This window comes from Anopheles arabiensis, chromosome X, assembly GCF_016920715.1.
Source record: "Anopheles arabiensis isolate DONGOLA chromosome X, AaraD3, whole genome shotgun sequence".
Classification (NCBI taxonomy): domain Eukaryota; kingdom Metazoa; phylum Arthropoda; class Insecta; order Diptera; family Culicidae; genus Anopheles; species Anopheles arabiensis.
In genome coordinates, this window is record NC_053519.1 from 12,465,001 (window position 1) to 12,482,767 (window position 17,767).

The window sequence follows — 17,767 nt, forward strand, 5'->3', positions numbered from 1 at the left end:
CACACCCTTGACGAAGCACTCGCCGTAGTTGAGCCGCTGCAGGATGTCCAGTATCTCCAGGCAGTACTTTTCCTTCTCGCGCAGCTCGACCAGCGGCCGGTCGGACTGTATCTTCTTGATCGCCTGCAGCTTCAGCTCGACCGTGAACTGGTTCGTGGGCAGCAGGAACTTCACGATGTGATCGTTCAGGTAGTCGATGATGTGGCTCGCCTCCCGCTTGATCGCGTTGTTCATGATCATGCGGCTCGCAATCTCCTGGATCTTGCTCGCCTTAATGTTGTCCATCTTGAGGCTGCAGCGGTCGCACCGCCACACGGACGATATCTTGAGCGGGTTGACCGGGAGCAGGCGACCCTCGGGGCAGCTCTCCCGGACGCACTTGAGCGCACCAAGGTACGTGCCGAATTCCTGGAAAGAGTACAGAACAATAGTGGAGGGTTTCATTCAAGGTTGTTTTGTCTCCTTGAGATGGTTGAAAGAAGCTGTTGAAAGTGTCTCAATGTACCATAAAGACAAACCAGCGGACCATCAGAACGTCAGCGAACTTTGAAGTTAGGGAATGTCCTCTAGGCTCCATGTAGATTCTTAGGATAAAATGCATACAACAGGATATAATGAGTTGAATTAGAAGAAGCTTCAGTGTGCAATGTCCAGGAAGAGCAGCACTTCTGCTATATTTTTGTTCCATTTACTCGGACCATTATTTTAAGAAGATGTTCTAAAAATGACCGTAAGTCTTTGGGTTCCTGAAGCACTAAGTAGCACATTGGAAATTAAAAACTTGAGTAGGTCTTTAGCTTGCCAAGCTAGAGACGGGAGTGTTTTGTTCTAACCATGACTTACCATGCATCAGAGGCGAAGCTATTCATCTCGAGGCCCTAAGCGGAGGGACAAGTGATACAGCCTACAGTCATGCCCCCAAAATATGCGCAAAGTATTTTTTTTATTTACTTAATCATGATCGATATTCTTTAAAGTCAGCAGCATGTTTGATTGTTAGGAACACAACAAATTCTGTTCAAGAACAATTATAAAACACACTAATTACAAATAAAAGCATGTTATGTTATAATTGTCCTTGGGATCCTCTAAAGACAGGACCGCAGAAATCCGCCTCTGCTATTTTTCCTCAAAATTGTTCAAAAAACGATTTAGTTTCAAATAGAACATGTTCAGTTCTTCCTTAATTTGCCAGGGTCTCGGAGGTGAGCAAAGAAACCCCAAATTATCAATCGCCCAGTGCTCAAGCCCACTCTAACGGCACTAATAACATCAGCTGAGAGAAAGTCCTTCAACCGATGGCACCCAACTCCCCGTGCCGGTAGGTAAGCATTTAAAGCATCGCGTGCACTAGACGCCAACTTTCAAACCTGGAGCCAACCCTGGCAGGGTATCGTGTCCGGGCACCATTCTAGACCGTAGCTAGCGTGTGAAGTAGAGCGACCGGCAGGAAACCATTGCCCCGCGTGCCCACGTGTGCCGGCGGTTAATGGTGACAGGAACTCCACAGAGACCTCCTGTTCCGCCGGCCGAGCGTCACACTAACACCCATAAACACGGCAACTCGCGGAGTGGTTCCAGCTAATGACGCCGACCGGGCAGCTGCTCAACGCGCCCCAGTTATGCCCCCAGATGGGAGGACAATAAACATCACCTACTGACAATAAAAGTCGGGGGCGCGTTTTTGCTACCGGCGGCTTTCCATTTCCCGTTTACGAGCTAACTATTTCTGTTTCGTTGTGCAAGGTCTTGGAGTGCTTCCATCCAGCGTTTTAAAAAATTGGAAGGTTAGACGCTGCTTTCTAGTTTTGCTGGCTCAAAAGCGTCACCCTCTGCAGCAGTTTGGTGTGCTGTGTACAGCCAGCCGAGTCATAAAATTAGCATAGAAAATTCATTTCGAGCTTAAAAATTCTCAACATAACATGTTTTTCCTTGGAAATAACGGATTCCAACGCTACCGACTGGATAATTGAAGCTCTGCAGCCACGTCCGTTTGCGGCCTTTTGCGCTCGCCTTAGGACGCAGCAATTCGCTCTCATATCTAAGCTGAAAACTTTTCCCAACACTAAGCAGCGACTGCAATCGAACCGTGCCAGAGCTAAAGGGCCGCCATGCCAATGAATATTCATGATTTAAAATACCGCATTACCGACGGCGAGACCGGGACGTGTTTAAATGCGAAAAGTGACCGCGTTTGTTGGCGTGCTTCTTCCCCGACACCAATCAATTCTGCATTAGCAGGCGATGGCGATCCACCCAGTTTCGCTGAAAACAGCCACCCAACACCTCCGCCAATTATGCAACAAGCCGCCCACCCTCCGCTAGATGGAGGTGCAATTATTAAACTGACACCGCAAATCAATCAATCAAATGCGCATCGTTTCGCACCGCACAGCCGCGCAGAAACGCGCAAAGCGGAAAAGCAAACGAAAGGAAAAATAAAACTCGCTCCCGCCCAGGGGATCGGCACAACCAATTCCGTGCCAAGAGTGGTACACAAAAAGCGTCTCACTCACAACCGGAAAATAATTAAAAAAAAAAAGCAAACAAAATATTCGCCCCCCCCAAAAAGGTCACCGGTCCGGCGCGGCGCACCAGAAAGGTGATTGATTCGGACTTGAAAGGTAAGAAATGTTGTCTGCGAAAACGACAAACCGGGCTGCCAAAATAGTCAAGCTGCAAGCTGGTAGCGAAAGATTAGGTAACGTTGCGCGCACCAACAGCTGTCATCCGTTCCGGACGCGCCATTGCGTCAGTGCGGGCGGCCGAGCCGCGATCCTGTCGCGGGGCAGCAACGGCCGCGCGGAGTCATTTAAAACTCCACCAAAATATACATATGTTTTAAATGTACTCCCACGTTCAAACATTAGCGTGTAATCGCCACCTGAGGATCGGGCAGTGATCGGTACAGCCCCAAAAAGCCGCCTCCATTGCACGTCCGTGGATACACTTAGCTGTCACAACCGTAGCAGCCAATAACGGACGCAGCCAAACGGGCGCAGCCAGCCAGGTGCGGCAGTATGGAATTAAAACACTCTCCGCCGACCACTGACATGCAATTAAAATCACCATTTGTCGCACATTAGCGCGGTTGACAACGTCTTTTTTGTTGTTGTTAAAAGATCGTGCCCCTTCCCCCTTCCACCCTGTGCGGCATTGACAAACGATTGAAATGGTATTTTATTTTAAATGTTCATACCCTCCCCCCCCTCCTCCACTTTGCAATGCCTAGAATCCCCTTCTTGCTAGAAATCAATCCTGCTTAGTCCGTCCCATATGGGAAATGGTCCGAAAATATGGACGTGTGAACTTCGGCAACTGCCGGCTCTCTCTCTCTCTCTCTCTCTCTCTCTCTCTCTCTCTCTCTCTCTCTCTCTCTCTCACACACACACACACACACACACACACACACACCCGTGTCATGGTGTATGCAACAACACCTTGTTTGTTTTTTGTTGTTTTTGGTTTGGCGTTTTTTTAACTCTTCTCCTTCTCCCGCAAAAAAAAAAACCCGAACATCGGTGGTCCAAAAATAACGACCCCGATATGAAGGCAATGTAATGTGCCAACCAGGGACAACGCTACACACACACACACACACACACACACACATAACCTCCCACGGAAAACATGCGCCTCAAAATAGTCGCTTATGCTGCTAAAGACAGCAAACAAGCTACTCATACTACTCCTCCACGTGGCACTTTTCCACAGCAAGGCGTGTTTGGCGTCCTGTTTGCTCTGTCTCTCTCTCGCTCTCTATCTCTCCCCCCAAATCAATCTCTCGTATGCACAAATGCTGCATTAGTGCTGCACATTTGCTGCCGAGTAGAAGGTGATGGTGCACATGTGACATAATTTATTAGCGGACATGCGGGACGGCTGCGTCACATTTTGGCTGCATCATGTCTGAAGAGGCGGGGAACACCACCAGCAGTCCATAGACACGCGGCGTTGGCATCGAATTACGAGGAATGAGCTGCCCGAAGTATAAATAACAAATCATCTGGTGCGGTGTGAGTGACTGTGTGTGTGTGTGTTGGACACGAGATTTTGCCGTCTGTCGCGGAACCCGCTGGCCCCCTGTTTGACACCGAGGGACGAAGATGATGCTGGGGTTTATATATAGCCGGGGAAAAGCGCGCAGTGCACCGGGCACGGCTCGGACGGGTCGCGCAACCCGTCCCGGGGCACGAGGTTGATCGAGGGCGCGCACATGGCTGATCGTTGGCACCCGATTTTGTGCTGCCTGGAAGGTGCGGCGAATGCGAAAAGTGCGCTGCAGAAAGCGAGGAAGCGAACACTCACCGTCGGGTCCTTGCACCGGTCGCAGCAGCAGAGAAAGTTCTTCGAGAAGCACAGATGGATGATGCGGTGCTGGCTGCCCCACAGGATCTTCGAGTAGTTGTTCATGATCTGCTCGCCCTTCTTGATCGGGCGGGACGCGTGCACCCGCATGCGCAGCTCGCCGTCGAACACGTACCGCACGTTCGGCCGGCAGCAGTGGTTCATCAGCGCCCCCAGTATGTACAGCCCGCGCAGGATGATCTCGTGCTGGTTGTTCTCCTCGTCCGCCACGATGCGGCTCGTCTCGAACGCGTTCGTGTTGAGGATGTTCACGACCTGGCGCAGGTAGCGGACGGCCGGTCCCTCGCCGTCCAGGTTCCAGAAGTACCCGTCCTTCAGCAGCCGCTCGATCTCGGTCGTCATCTCCTTGCGCGGCGGGTGGCCCTCCATCTGCAGCACGATCGAGCGGTCCCGCTCGCTCAGCAGAAACCCGCGGATCGAGGTGAGCGCGTACAGGATGTTCTTCGAGTAGCGGCCCGCATCCTTCGGCTGCCAGCTCTGTATCAGGGCGCATTCGGCGGCGTGCGGCGAGCCCGCCCCGACCGAGTAGTCGCACCGGGAGCAGATCGGCAGCCGGCAGCCGCCGGTGCAGAGCTGCAGCCGGCGCAGAATGCTGCAGCAGCTGGCGCAGAAGATCACCTCGTAGTTGTTGACGCGCGGCCCCACCAGGACCGGCCGGTCGACAAACACCAGCTCGTTGACCGCGATGTCGCGGGTGGCCACCAGCCCGCGGCCGTACCCCTCGAACGTGGCAATGTCCCACGGGGGCTCGCCCGGCGGCACCAGCTCGCCCAGGTAGGCGAGCAGCTCCTGCTTGAAGGAGGCGATGCGCTCCGGAAGCGACAGATCGACCGTCGGCACCTCCGGTAGCTCCGGCACGGGCGGAACACTGGCCGCACCGGTCGCCCCATTACCGTTCTCTCCTGCCGCAGCCATCCTTTCCACTTTTAAACTTCTAGCAAAGTGTTTCTGGCTCTTCCTATTCTGCACTACAACTACACTTTCCCGTCCGGACACTAGCCTTTACTTCTTGCGGCGCACGTGTTTACCCTGGCTCGCTTTGTTTGATACTCTCTTGTATATCACAAACACGCGTACTTTGGATTCATCCCTTTCCCCCCCTTTCATCCCTTTCCTCACTGCCTGATCCCCTGTCTTTTCGTTCCGGCGTTCACGCTTCTGCCTTCTCAAGCTCGAGCAGCAACCAACGCCAGCACTAGTCGGCACGACGGCCGAGCACGAACTGCTGGCTGTTCGCGCGCAACCTGAACAGTGCAGTCGGCTGCGCCATCACACGGTATCCATCCGCAGCCGTAGCGCGCGCGCTTCGGAGCTGGTGAACGTGCGATCGGGGATCGGCGATCGGCTCAGCTCAGCTCATGTCACGCGGATCCGCTACAGATTGTTCACTTGCGAGACGCTGTCGCCTGATAACGCCTCGTCAGTCTCTTCCGCTTCGTTCACTTTACACCTGCACGCCCCCACTGGACTGGCCACACTCCCACTGTCGCTCCCTCCTCTATCTCTCCCGCTCTCTCCTCTCTCTCTCTTTTTCCTCGTACGCTGACGGTTGAGTGGTGTTTTTGGTGTGCCTCACTTTTTGATACAGTTTGACATTGAGTTGTTATTTTACGTGAACGGCATTTGTTTGGTTCTCTTTGCCTTTTGCCTTACCTTACCGGGGGGACGGACGGGGAGATAGATTGTCATGTTACGCGTACGCGTTGCATTTGCTGCCCACAATGGCACGCTGTTAACGAGCGTCCTCCCATTCCAAAGTCGACGATACGTCTCAATACACCACACTGTTGCGCCAACCGTAGCACTGTCTCTCTCTCTCTTTCTCTCTCTATCTCTCTCTCTCTCTCTTTTCCTGTACGTTCGCTCTCGTTCTAGTGTTTTTGGCGTGGAGACGCCGTTCCAGGAAGGTTAGGTGCGCTACTGCTTCGGGACACGCATACGCACCAGCCTGTCTGTGACAGTGTTCGCGGGCTTGCCTACCTTTCAGGCGCACGCTGCCGCAGTGGTCACTAGCACCATCGATACCGCAGCAGCAGCTGCTGCAAACTGCAAAACAGGTGGTTGTGTGACCTTCTGTTCCAACTGCACGCACCACTACCACACGGCCGTCACGCCTTCAAACCCGCGAGTGGACCGCAGCTAGGAACACATCACACTCACACGCACACATACTGTACACTAAATGGGTTTTTTTTGTTTTGGGTGGAGGGGGTGGGAGTAGTGGACCATGGGAAGTGGGTGCTGGAAGGCGGAACTGTGCGGAGAAACCCCCCCTCCTCGAACGTGCTTACAGGGCGCCGCTTGAGATACGGGCCGGCTCACCTGGACCGTCCGTCCATCGTCGGCCGTGTGCGATTTTGCAATGGCATCGACACGCACACTCGAGATAAACCGTACCTTCCCATTGGCTTTCCTGGACGGACAGGCAGAGCCGAGAAGGGAGGCGCCAGGAGCTTGGAAAGGGATCTGCATAGGGAGTCAGGGGCCACGAGTGGAAGGACAGCATTCGTGTACATTATTTTTCGTCGTCCTATCGCATCTCCTCTCTCGTCGCAGTTCTGCTCTTTTTTCTTTTCTTTTTCATTGTTGTTCCCTCGCTTGTTTCCCTGTGCTCGCTCACGCCTCTCTCCTGCGCTCTGTTGTGGCTCCTCTGCATAGTCCTAGTTTGCGCGTGTGTGCGTATCACCAGTAAGCGCAAAAAGGATATACTGCGGAGGAGACTTTAATAGTTTGAATAGTTCCGCACCTCTCACCGAACTTCTTGACGCGAGTTGGAGAGGTGAGCAGAATGTACTGCCAGTGGAAAGATTCAAATTCAAGAGATATTATCAAGCTTAATGGAGTCCCTGTCCTGTGGCTGTGAACATCGTGCAAGCGTGTTATCCCGTTCCGATATCCTGACAGAGCGGAGAGCACACATCTATTTGCGAAGTATGCGGCACTATACCAAAACAAACGAGCGCGCGGGAGAGCAGCGAATGATAAGCAGCGGTTTCGGGAGATTGCGAGAGCCACCGGAGGCACAACCTCTGTACAGAGTGCTTGTGCGCGTCCTGCCCCAGCGGGCGAAGAGCGCTCGGCTCTTTGTGTGTGGCGATGGCAGACCGAAACTCACAACCGTGTGCTGAACTAATGCGAATGCGCGTAGAGCAGCCCAACAACACAGGCACAGGACTGCAGGAGCAGAAGAAGAGGAAAAAAGTCCCCTAGCGCCGTCACGACTGGCTGCCAGGGATATAGCAGCGGCAAGAGCAACAGGGATAGGGTGGTGTAGCAGTAGTAGAGTTGTAGCAGGAGCTGATAAAAACTTTTGCGCTCAGCTCTGCGATGAAGTCGGTGAGCAAGCGTTGTGAACGTGCGATAGGAAGCGGAAGAGCGGACAGGCAAACTGTTCGATGTGTTGGTGCGATCCAGCAACAAGTATTCTAACCCCGTCAGCTCCCGCATCACCTACCACTCCACACGCGCTCCGCAGTAATACGAAATGTTGGCAATGTGACGTACAAACTGCATCTACTCTCAAGCGTCTGTTTTGCAAGATGTTCTAGAAAAAAGGCACAGAAGCAACCATTTTGCTCTTGTTCCAGAAAGAGGCATAGAATGATTTTTGATGTGCAAAATTCTTTACATCAGCTGTAGTTGCTTACTGCATATATGAGTTTCATAAAGCAATCGGTGGTAATTAATCAATTTCGCGTTTTGCCGTAAATCTATCCGCGTTTACAAAATAAGCTTTCTGAATTAACTGCCCGTATTGTCCGATTTTGTTTATTAATGCAAGATTCATGTAAAACTGTGGTTCGAACAAAATTACCTATTATTAGACGGGTCTGGAGTAGACGTCTCTAAGCAAAAACATTCAAAAAGGTAGAATATAAACGGAGTCTCTGGAGCGGTCCCGCAGTATGCCCGTCGTGGAACCAAGCCTCCCTCCGTAGCAAGGACTGACTATCCAGCTGCGTGGTACGCCATACGCCTCGAAAGCTTGTATAGGCAAGCACGATCACGTAGGTCGTCACGCCGAGAAGCAGATCCCTGTGAATTTGTTGTGAATGTAAGTCTAGCCTTAAGTTTTTGGTTAAAATACATAGATCATCTTAAAAAATCATTCTAAAGGCGATTTTACAAGATTGTAATGAGGCTCCACAAGCGAAACGATGATATGCTTGATTAAATGCCCGAATCATGGAGTTGAGAGGGTCATCTTTATCATAAAATCTTTCGTCACTATTTTCATAAAACCTTTCGAAATGTAGTAGACTGGAAGTAGTAATAGCAGTAGTAGCGGTAGTAAAAGTGATTGTGAATAATTACCTTGCTGCTCGGACTAGAGGCTGTTCATCCATACAGCGGATGCAGGAGCCACATGAGGTCCCGAGCTCAACGGACAACTCTTTTTAGAATTTGCAACTTTACGAAACACAATTCCATAAGTTTTAGGAATATCATAAAAAAAACCATCCGATTGCTCGATCGTACGAAACATTTTTGATGTAATCAACCTTTGAACATGTACGATTACACCTTCCTGAGCAGTTGGTCGCTATTTTCTAAACTTCAAGACTAGGAACCTTCGTTTAAACTGTTGTAGGTGATGGTTAAATGTGTTTTAGCTAGCAAAAAAAAACATTGCCAGCTAACTTTGACTATCCCATCATGTCCAGAGCGACACAACTATGAGACCAGCCCAGATGTTCATGCATAATCTAAGTCAGCCTCTTGGAAGTGTTTCTACCGCCATCATCTGCTTCAAGTGCTGCCACATGCTGGTCTTAAAGCGTGCAAAATGCTAAACATTAAAGCCCACAGCACCGACCATGTGTCGTAGTTGCACTACCAATCGCACAGGTTTCAATGTTTACCAACCAACGCCATAAATATCGCGGCAAAATCTGTTTCCGTGAAGTTCATCAAAGGGCAGCCTTCACAGCGCACACGTGTCCAAATTTCGTTTCCCGTTTGATCGCACCAAAGGGACGGGGAATTGACGGAACGGGTCCGAAACTCCCGGCCCGATCATCTGATCTTTTCGCAAGCATATGTGTTTACGTGTTCCGTGCATTCTAGTAACATTTTTGATTAAATGTGACACCGATTTCTTCGCTAGACACGTTGGAAGCCTAGCTGCTGCTAGAAACAGGGGACAGATTTTTTGGCTAACGATTTTGTTTCACAAAATCTATCGCCTGATCTGTCTCACACCGGCCAGACGGTACTATGGAAGGAGGGGAAAAGAGGGATATCTAACACCACGATTTGCATTTTTCTCTCGCTGGCAGCGCTCTACAGCCAGCCTAGGCCAAAACCGACCGTCCTGGCTATATTTTTCCTCCCAGATCATGCCGAGTTCTTGGGGAGATACGAGTTGGTTTTTTCCGTATCGATTTGGCTCGCAAACACACAGGTTGCCGCGCCCGACCCACTGCCGCCCAACTCCACCGACGTGGACGTCGTTACGGCGGAAAGTTCTTTTTGCTTCGTTCTGTCAAAATGATTGAAATTTATGTGTCCGCCAGCAGGCATCACTTGTTCAGCAAAAACCCCGTTGTCCGCGGGTCCGCGGGTCCGGGGTTGCTTCTGGCACGCGGTTTCGCAACGCGCAGTGCACGAAAACGAGTCCCGCAAAACCTTCCTGTGTTTGATAACAGCGAAACTGACGATGTTGAAAACCGAAAGAAAAGAAACAACAACAGACCTGAAGCGTACCTGAAATTCAGGTCGAAGTTGGAAGGAGGCTCACGGTAGGCAAACAGTTATTTCCAAACTCACGCAATATCAAACTTTTGCCCGGGCCTAGCGCGCGCACTACGGGCCCTGATTATTGGTCGTATAAAAATAATTCAATTTGCTTGCCATTTATTATTAATGGCAGCAGGGTGAAACGAGGAATGCGAAACCCCATCACCACCGCCTCAAGTCGACCGAAACGCTCCGACCTGTGTGTGTGTGTTTGTGTGTTTGTTGAGTTTGTGTATGTGAGCGTGGATTTTCCTACGCACGGAAACTATTGGAGGTCCTGGTGCCCTGCAGAACGAAGCAAACCATGCTCCGGGGATAAAACTACTCCAATTGCCAAAAAAACGTTTTATTGCCGGTAGCGTACGATTTGGCCTTAAAAACGTTGATAGCGTGTCGGGGAGGGTTTTGTTTGCTCGGTTTTCCTGCGTACGCCAAGCGTGTATTATACCGCCCGTAAATCCGATGACGATGGACTATCGAGGCTCATACATTTTAACGAGCTCGTTTCCTTTGTTGATTACGTTTAAAATCGTTTGCTCACCAAGTGGACCCCTTCAGAATGCTTCAGAAATCTGTTGGTGGTAAAATAAATGCTATAGATTGCATTGCAAAGCATCTTCCTCTTCCCATTTGGTGCAACAACCTCACTTGGTCTAGGGGTCCGTCCTGAGAGCCACGCTCAAAGTGGGTCCCCCTTTTTAAATAAACATTCTTCGACAATTATGATAATTACTAGGATTTTGATAAAGATTCTGAAAATAACATATCCAGCATGTTTGAAGAATTCGTGGAAGTTTTTTCCACATCGGGTATCATTTTAAACGTTAAACTTATTAGGGATCTTGGAATCATCCTTGGCACGAAACTGACCTTTAACCAACACGCAGAGGAAATTATAAACCGTGGCAACCAGCTTTTAGGATTGATTCAACGAGTGGTTATAGATTTTGGGGACCCAATGTGTGTAAAGGCTGTGTATTGCAGAATAGTCCGTTCAGTGATTGAAAATGCGCAGGTTGTTTGGAACCCATCTTCTCAGCGCTTATCTGGCCGCATCGAGTCAATACAACTCATGTCTTCTCCCATGGCAACCAGGCAGTCAATATCAATGCTACGAAGCACGCCTAAAGCTTCTTGGGTTGAAAAAACTCAGTGACAGGCGTCGTATAGCGCAGCAAATATTTGTTGGAGGTCTCCTAACGGGGAACATCGACTGTCCATCCCTACTCCAACGACTGGACATCTATGCTCCAACGGCCTCTCTACGCCCGCGACCCCTGCGTAATGTCCCTCCTCGTCGAACGACCTATGGCTCAGGAGACCCTATAATCTCTATGTGCAGGGCTTTTAACGAAGTCTGCCAATTTTTCGATTTCGAATTTTTTTTGATGCGTCTCAAATGTCGTTTAAAGACAACATTTGCGCCAGGATATAGTCAAGTTATGTTTGTAACCTAAGTTACAGGGTTTCACACTTTATTTCAAGACCGCGGGACCCCTTCCCAAATCTGTCTTAGCCAAAGCCAAGACTGCGGTATGATGCTTGAAAACGTTGATGATACCTGAATTCATCGGATGCAATGCTGAATCTGCGGCACATTTCTCAAACACACTGGTCCACGCCGGGGACATGCGGTCGAATATTTTTTTACACGGATAACCTTTGTATACATCAGTGTATTTGAAACACTCAATTATCCTTTTCGTTTTTTTTACCAAAAAACGTACGAACGTACGAAATACTTTGTTGAACTTTAATGAAGAGTAGAGGCCATCAGAGTTTGTTATTTTAAAAGCTAAAACCAATGTGTCGAAATCACCCCAAAGGTGTCAATTTTACCCCATCATGGTGTCGATCTTACCCGCACTGCAGTCGTGACGCAACAAAAAACACACTTTTTTATTTTTATCAAAATGTCATCAAAATCAATCCAGGAACCGTAGTTTCTCGTAAGATGGTACATAATACATCCAAAAAGCTTTTTCCATGTCTACTAGTAAGTTTACATTGGCAAAAGTATTGCAATCAGGGGAAAACATTAAGGTGTCGAAACTACCCCCAGTTCCCCTACTAGGTTAACTTCAAGACTTCCCTTAACTCCTAGATAAAACTAAACGCCTCATAAAACCCGAATAAAGTTCAGGAAATAAAATTAATATTAATATTTCAGAAACAATAATCAATTGACTTATACCTAACCTGGAACCTATATCGATCCTAGAACTGATACTGAACCCATAAGCGGATACTGGATACTTGAAACTGTTACTAAACCTATACCGATCTAGGAACCTTACCAGAACTCATACGGGGTCCTAGATCTCGAACCCATACCGGTCCTGAAACTGATACTAGATCTAAAACGAACCGGACGAATCCCATCCAATTACTGATTACGCCGGTCTACGAACCATTCTCCGTAGTATATGTTCACCGAAGCAATTAGGGGAAGGTAGGTAAAGACGGACACTGCGGATAAGACGGACACTGCTCATAAATGCATGAAAAAGGTAATTTACGAAAAAATCAACTCAATCAAATCAACAACTCATTTGAGAGTATTTTTGGTATAACATATACAAAATTGGTAAAATCCACGAACAAAATAAATTTTCAATCGTGTGGATCTAATTTGAATACTGCGGATCTTATGATCTACAACATGTATTGTTTATATTTCCGAAAGTTTTTTTTCATGAATGAGTCGTCGTGATCATTGATGAAAAAACTGGCGAAAGAACGAGAATGAAAGCAGTAAAAATCGTGTTTTCTGGTGGTGTAAACATCCTGACACCAAAGCGGGAAAGACGGACACTTTGTTGTAGGGAAAGATGGTCACCAAATGTATTGATTTATTTTACTTCTTATATTCATTGATGATGAATAGATTTCTTCAAATACCTTAAATAAGGGTATTCCGAAGCTATAAACCAATCAGCGACTAGAGAAAGTATTAAATTAAGCGAGAAATGAAACACCGGTCAAAATAGTAGCCATTCGTTATGCTATTACTCGCTCGACGATGATGAGGCGCATCACGAAATCCAATATCTTGTAACGACTTGGACAACTTTAAGCAATAAAAAAATGAGGCATTGATACGACATCGTTCAGGCATAGATAAGAAATTCTATGGGATTACAAATATTAATTATTGAATGGAAAATGGATTTAACTATTAACAAATCCCATTTCATTTCGAAACTGCACGAAAAAAAAACATGTTTTTAATTCGTAAAAAACGCAAAAATCGATGGATACTTAAAATTTTCAACACATTTTCTAATAAAACATGAGTGTAAGATAATATATGCACATGTTCATGGTCGTTGCAATAATATATCCCTAAATTTTTACCATTTTCCTTAACGTGTCCGTCTTTACCTACTTTCCCCTAAGCATAATAATCTAGGGTAGGCTTTAGCGTAGGAATTTGAATCAGTTCGATCTTAATGTCTAGATTAGAGACGAGGCGATTGATAGTAAGAACCTACCATCATGCACAATTACCAAAACTTGTCCCAATATATGGGAAAGACCAACAATAGACGAAGGTAGGAGTGATATTAATATTAACAAGGAACTAGCCACAGCCACTTATCTACATACATCAGTACCGCAATTGCAGGGTTGCTTTCTATTTATGTGGTTTTTATTAGCATTATCTTTTTTGTTTGTTTTTATTTTTACGATTACTATGATTACTATACCTGGCTGCACACTATGTTCCACTTTACTTCTCGCTCAAACGCTAATATCTTTTCCCCCCCGCTCCTGTAGCTTCAACACTTTTCTTGGCTGTATTTCAAGTTAGATACTAAACTAGGGTTTATCAATCGTTACATTCAATTTTAGTCGCAGTATTCACAACACTTCATGCTTCTCTGTGTAAGACTACATGCACACCGATTTGACTATCACAATCATCTTTCGCTCGCTGCTATAGTTTGCTTTGCTGCTGTTTCACACATCCGGGTTTACAACGCACTCTCCCCCCCCCCCCCGCATGCCGGCTACGCCATGCGGGGAACCATTCGGTCGGCCATATCCGTCACGCGCAATCTAATGATCTGCTAATGTCCTCCAAGCAAGCTCTACCTGTACGCGTCAGGTGTCAGTCGAAGAATATACACGGAGTGTTAATGCCGCCACGAGCAGAGAAACGGAACGCTCCCGATAGGCTGTCTATCAGCAAGGACGCGTACACACGCGGGGCAATGGCGTGCCGCGTCTAGCGCGTTTGCTGGAATAATAGCTAACCGAGCTTACAGGGAGAGAAATACTTCAGGGGAATATTTTTTTCGAATACGTTTCTAGCCTTCTTTTGCGCCTTCCTCCCCCCCCCCCTCCTCCGAACGCTTTTAAGGACAGGAAGAAGAGCGCGCACAGTAATACTAAAAGAAGACCCCGAAAGGATTCCGCAAACAATGACGGATCGTCTCAATCTCGCAGAAAGGAAATTGCTCCAACCGTAGCTATATTACTGGTGATTTTCGACGCCCCCTGCACCATATCAAGCGTATCAGTTCAATGCCTCATTAATACACCACGCTCTGCCGTTCGCTGCCTAGCTAGTTAATACATCTGTCCCTCAAAGTACTGCTCCCGTTAAACCGGCGCCGGCGCAATCGCTCCAACTTCCTTTGACGGCTCCACACCACAGCTGAACTAGTTCCTACCACCCTGTCTACCGCCCTGTACCCTTGTCCACGTGCCAAACCGTACGGTTCAGCACCCTACTCCCGCTCCCCCACCGCTTCCACCCACGCAAATCCCTTACTACTCCCCTAAAACTTAACATCGATCTGCCATGGCATGGGTTGTTTTGTTCGAAATTGTTCGAAGTTATCTCGCTACCTTCCGCACGGATGCGGACATTACACACTAGAGCGCATCTTACGATATATATATCTCCCTGACTTGGAGTAGAGTGAACGAATCTCAAGGAGGAGAGGAGGAAGAAACTATGAAAGGAAAGGCAATCAGATGTAGATATAAAAGAAAGAGAAATCGGGAAAAGAGAGAGAGAGAGAGAGAAAGAGAGCGCGAGAAACAGCAGTATGAAATGGCAGTACGTGATGAGACCGTTTTATTCATCCGACTCCAGTCAGTCTACGAGCTTATTACATCTAAATTACACTTCAGTATCGTACAATTATTATGCCGTATTACATCGCCCAACTCTTGCCCCATCGTTTGGCAGGGGTTAGCAATCTGCCCCCTCTTATTAGTGTAAATCATCTCATCTGTAGTTTTTTTTTTCTTTTTTCTTTCGGGGGATTTAATCGTTCCGATTGTTGCTTCAGTTTGTTTTCCTCGTTCGCTGCGCTTAACAACCGCTACACAATTTCCCCATCACAAAACAAAAAGCCACCCCCCCCCGGATGCAGGATGAGGATGAAGGGCCTGCGCGCGATACGTTCGAGCGCACCAGAGCGTATGCGACATACAGTTACGTGAAACGAACGAACGAAATTACATTAGAATTTTTTTTCCGTTTGCTGAGTTTACGTCACACTTACTTTACTTCACAAAAGAAAGGCGAACCTCGCCGCATGCTACTACATATTTCTATACCGAGAGGCGGGGTTCATCGTCTAGCGCTTGTGGCTCCTCGCAGCGGCCATCGTTAGCTAAAGACTCTGTTATATTAAAAACAAAAAAAACATTTCGAAACAAACTATCTCTCTCTCCTCTCTTTCTCTCTCTCTCTTTCTCTCTCTCTCTCTCTTTCTCTCTTTCTTTCCCTCTCTCTCTCTATCTCTTTCTCTATTTCTCTCTTCGGCCTTCTCGTGACAACATTTTCTCGGGCGTACATGGAAATATGGAGTTTAAGCTTACGTTAAAAAATAAATCATAAGAACAATCGGCGCTCCGGCTAATGTAGCGGAGCTGAACGAGAGGCTATACGCGGAATTTGGGGCAAGTGTGCCACCTTAAGCATTTCAAGTTATAACTCACTAAAACGTGTTTTTCAAAAGCCGATTTAAATCTCATAACCATTTTACGTCTATTTCCTCGCTTATAAATGAGTTTCGCTTGAAAAAAGTGCAAACAAAACAGTTTTTGAAGCGTTTTAAAAAGGGTCCAAAAAGACGTTGTTTTTTGAGCTATGGGGCAAGAGTGCCACTCGTATGGGGCAATACGGCCACCTGGTTAAAATAACGGTATTTCTTAAATAATTGGAAATTATTACGTTTGTACCACTAGTGTATGTATTCCTACATGTCTTGAGTCACCAATGAACCCCTTTTCATCAAAAACTGTATCGCAATATGGGTTGTTGCTGGTCTGGTTTTCCGGAGTAGAATCCACTCGTAAAAGCGCACCATCCCGCTGAACGCTACAACAATGTTTACATTTTTGACAGCTCGCGCCTATGAAAGATGGTGGCACACTTGCCCCAAATAGAGATGGCTCTTTTGCCCCAAAAGTTGTAACTTTTTTTTTTAAATGAATTCAGTTTCAGTGACAAAAAGAAAGTTTTTTTCAAAATTCAAAAAATTGCACGTTTTCTCAGCTATGCGGTGGTGTAAATATTTTCTCGGTTGATTGTTCGCATGATTTTTGAGAGCTTATTTGTTTGGATCAGGGGTCTCCAAACTACGGCCCGCGGTGATGTTGCAAAGGATAATGTAAGTATCATATTAGTTTGACAATTTACAATTTACTAAACCAAGACAAAAATCAAGTTACTATAACAAAAAAACAGAATTTTAAAATATTCATTAAGTATTTTCATATGAAAACGAGACTTAAACGTTCTCATTGCCAAAAGTAACGTCGAAATGGCCCACAACAACACTATTTACGAAGCAATGCGGCCCGCGAATTGAAAAGTTTGGAGACCCCTGGGTTGGATTAAAAAATTATAATATTCTGCTCAATTTTGAAACTCAACATAAATCAGTTCAAAACAATGGGAAATTTCGATTGGTCTATATGAAATTGTCGGCTCAGTATACCTAGTCATTGGAAAGCAACCAACTGTATACACAATTGATCATTAAACTAAAGTTTTTAAGGAAAAATGTTTGGTGGCACTCTTGCCCCGTATGGCACACTTGCCCCAAATTCCGCTATAGCCTGTACACATGTGTGTTTGTTTGTTTTCATTTTTCTTTTTCTTCCTGTTTTCATGTTCTCTTCAGAATGATTTAGCAGCGCAGCTGACCAACCGCGGTTCAGCTCATTACGTGTGTTCAACATCTAAATGCACAGTAGTGTAAGTATCGTGCTGCTTACTGACACTAGTGAACCTGTGTGTACGGTGTTGTGCCACCCGCACACACACATACACCTACACACACACACACCCACACACACACACACGCGCGCACATACAGTCGATGCATCGCTTCTGGGGTCCGCTTTCTGTGTCTTCTTCTTCTTCTTTGGCTCAACAACCGTTGTCGGTCAAGGCCTGCCTTTACCCTTGTGGGTTTGGCTTTCAGTGACTAATTGATTTCCCCCCATAGGCAGGATAGCCAATCCTACGTATGGCGGCACGGGGATCGAACCCATGACGGGCATGTTGTTAAGTCGTACGAGTTGACGACTGTACTACGGACCGCTTTCTGTGTGCTTTTCGAATTTCCGGAAAAGGGTAGTTTTAATGTTCCGATTAAAGCCCTGCTTGTCGCAAACGACCGGCTTTAAC

The 17,767-nt window shown here is 47.2% G+C and overlaps 1 protein-coding gene across 1 annotated transcript in view; it reads right to left on the minus strand.

The window, feature by feature from the left end:
- Positions 1-6,720, minus strand: part of LOC120906281 (SET domain-containing protein SmydA-8) — an 8,597-nt gene extending 1,877 nt beyond the window's left edge. Inside the window, exons 1-2 of the mRNA XM_040317830.1 lie at positions 4,309-6,720; positions 1-408 (exon numbers count right to left, since the gene is read on the minus strand). The exon at positions 1-408 is cut by the window's left edge and continues 60 nt beyond it. Coding sequence (XP_040173764.1) covers positions 1-408; positions 4,309-5,283 — 1,383 coding nt within the window. The 5' untranslated portion in view covers positions 5,284-6,720. The remainder of the gene's footprint in view (positions 409-4,308) is intronic.
- Between the last annotated feature and the right edge of the window lie 11,047 nt (positions 6,721-17,767).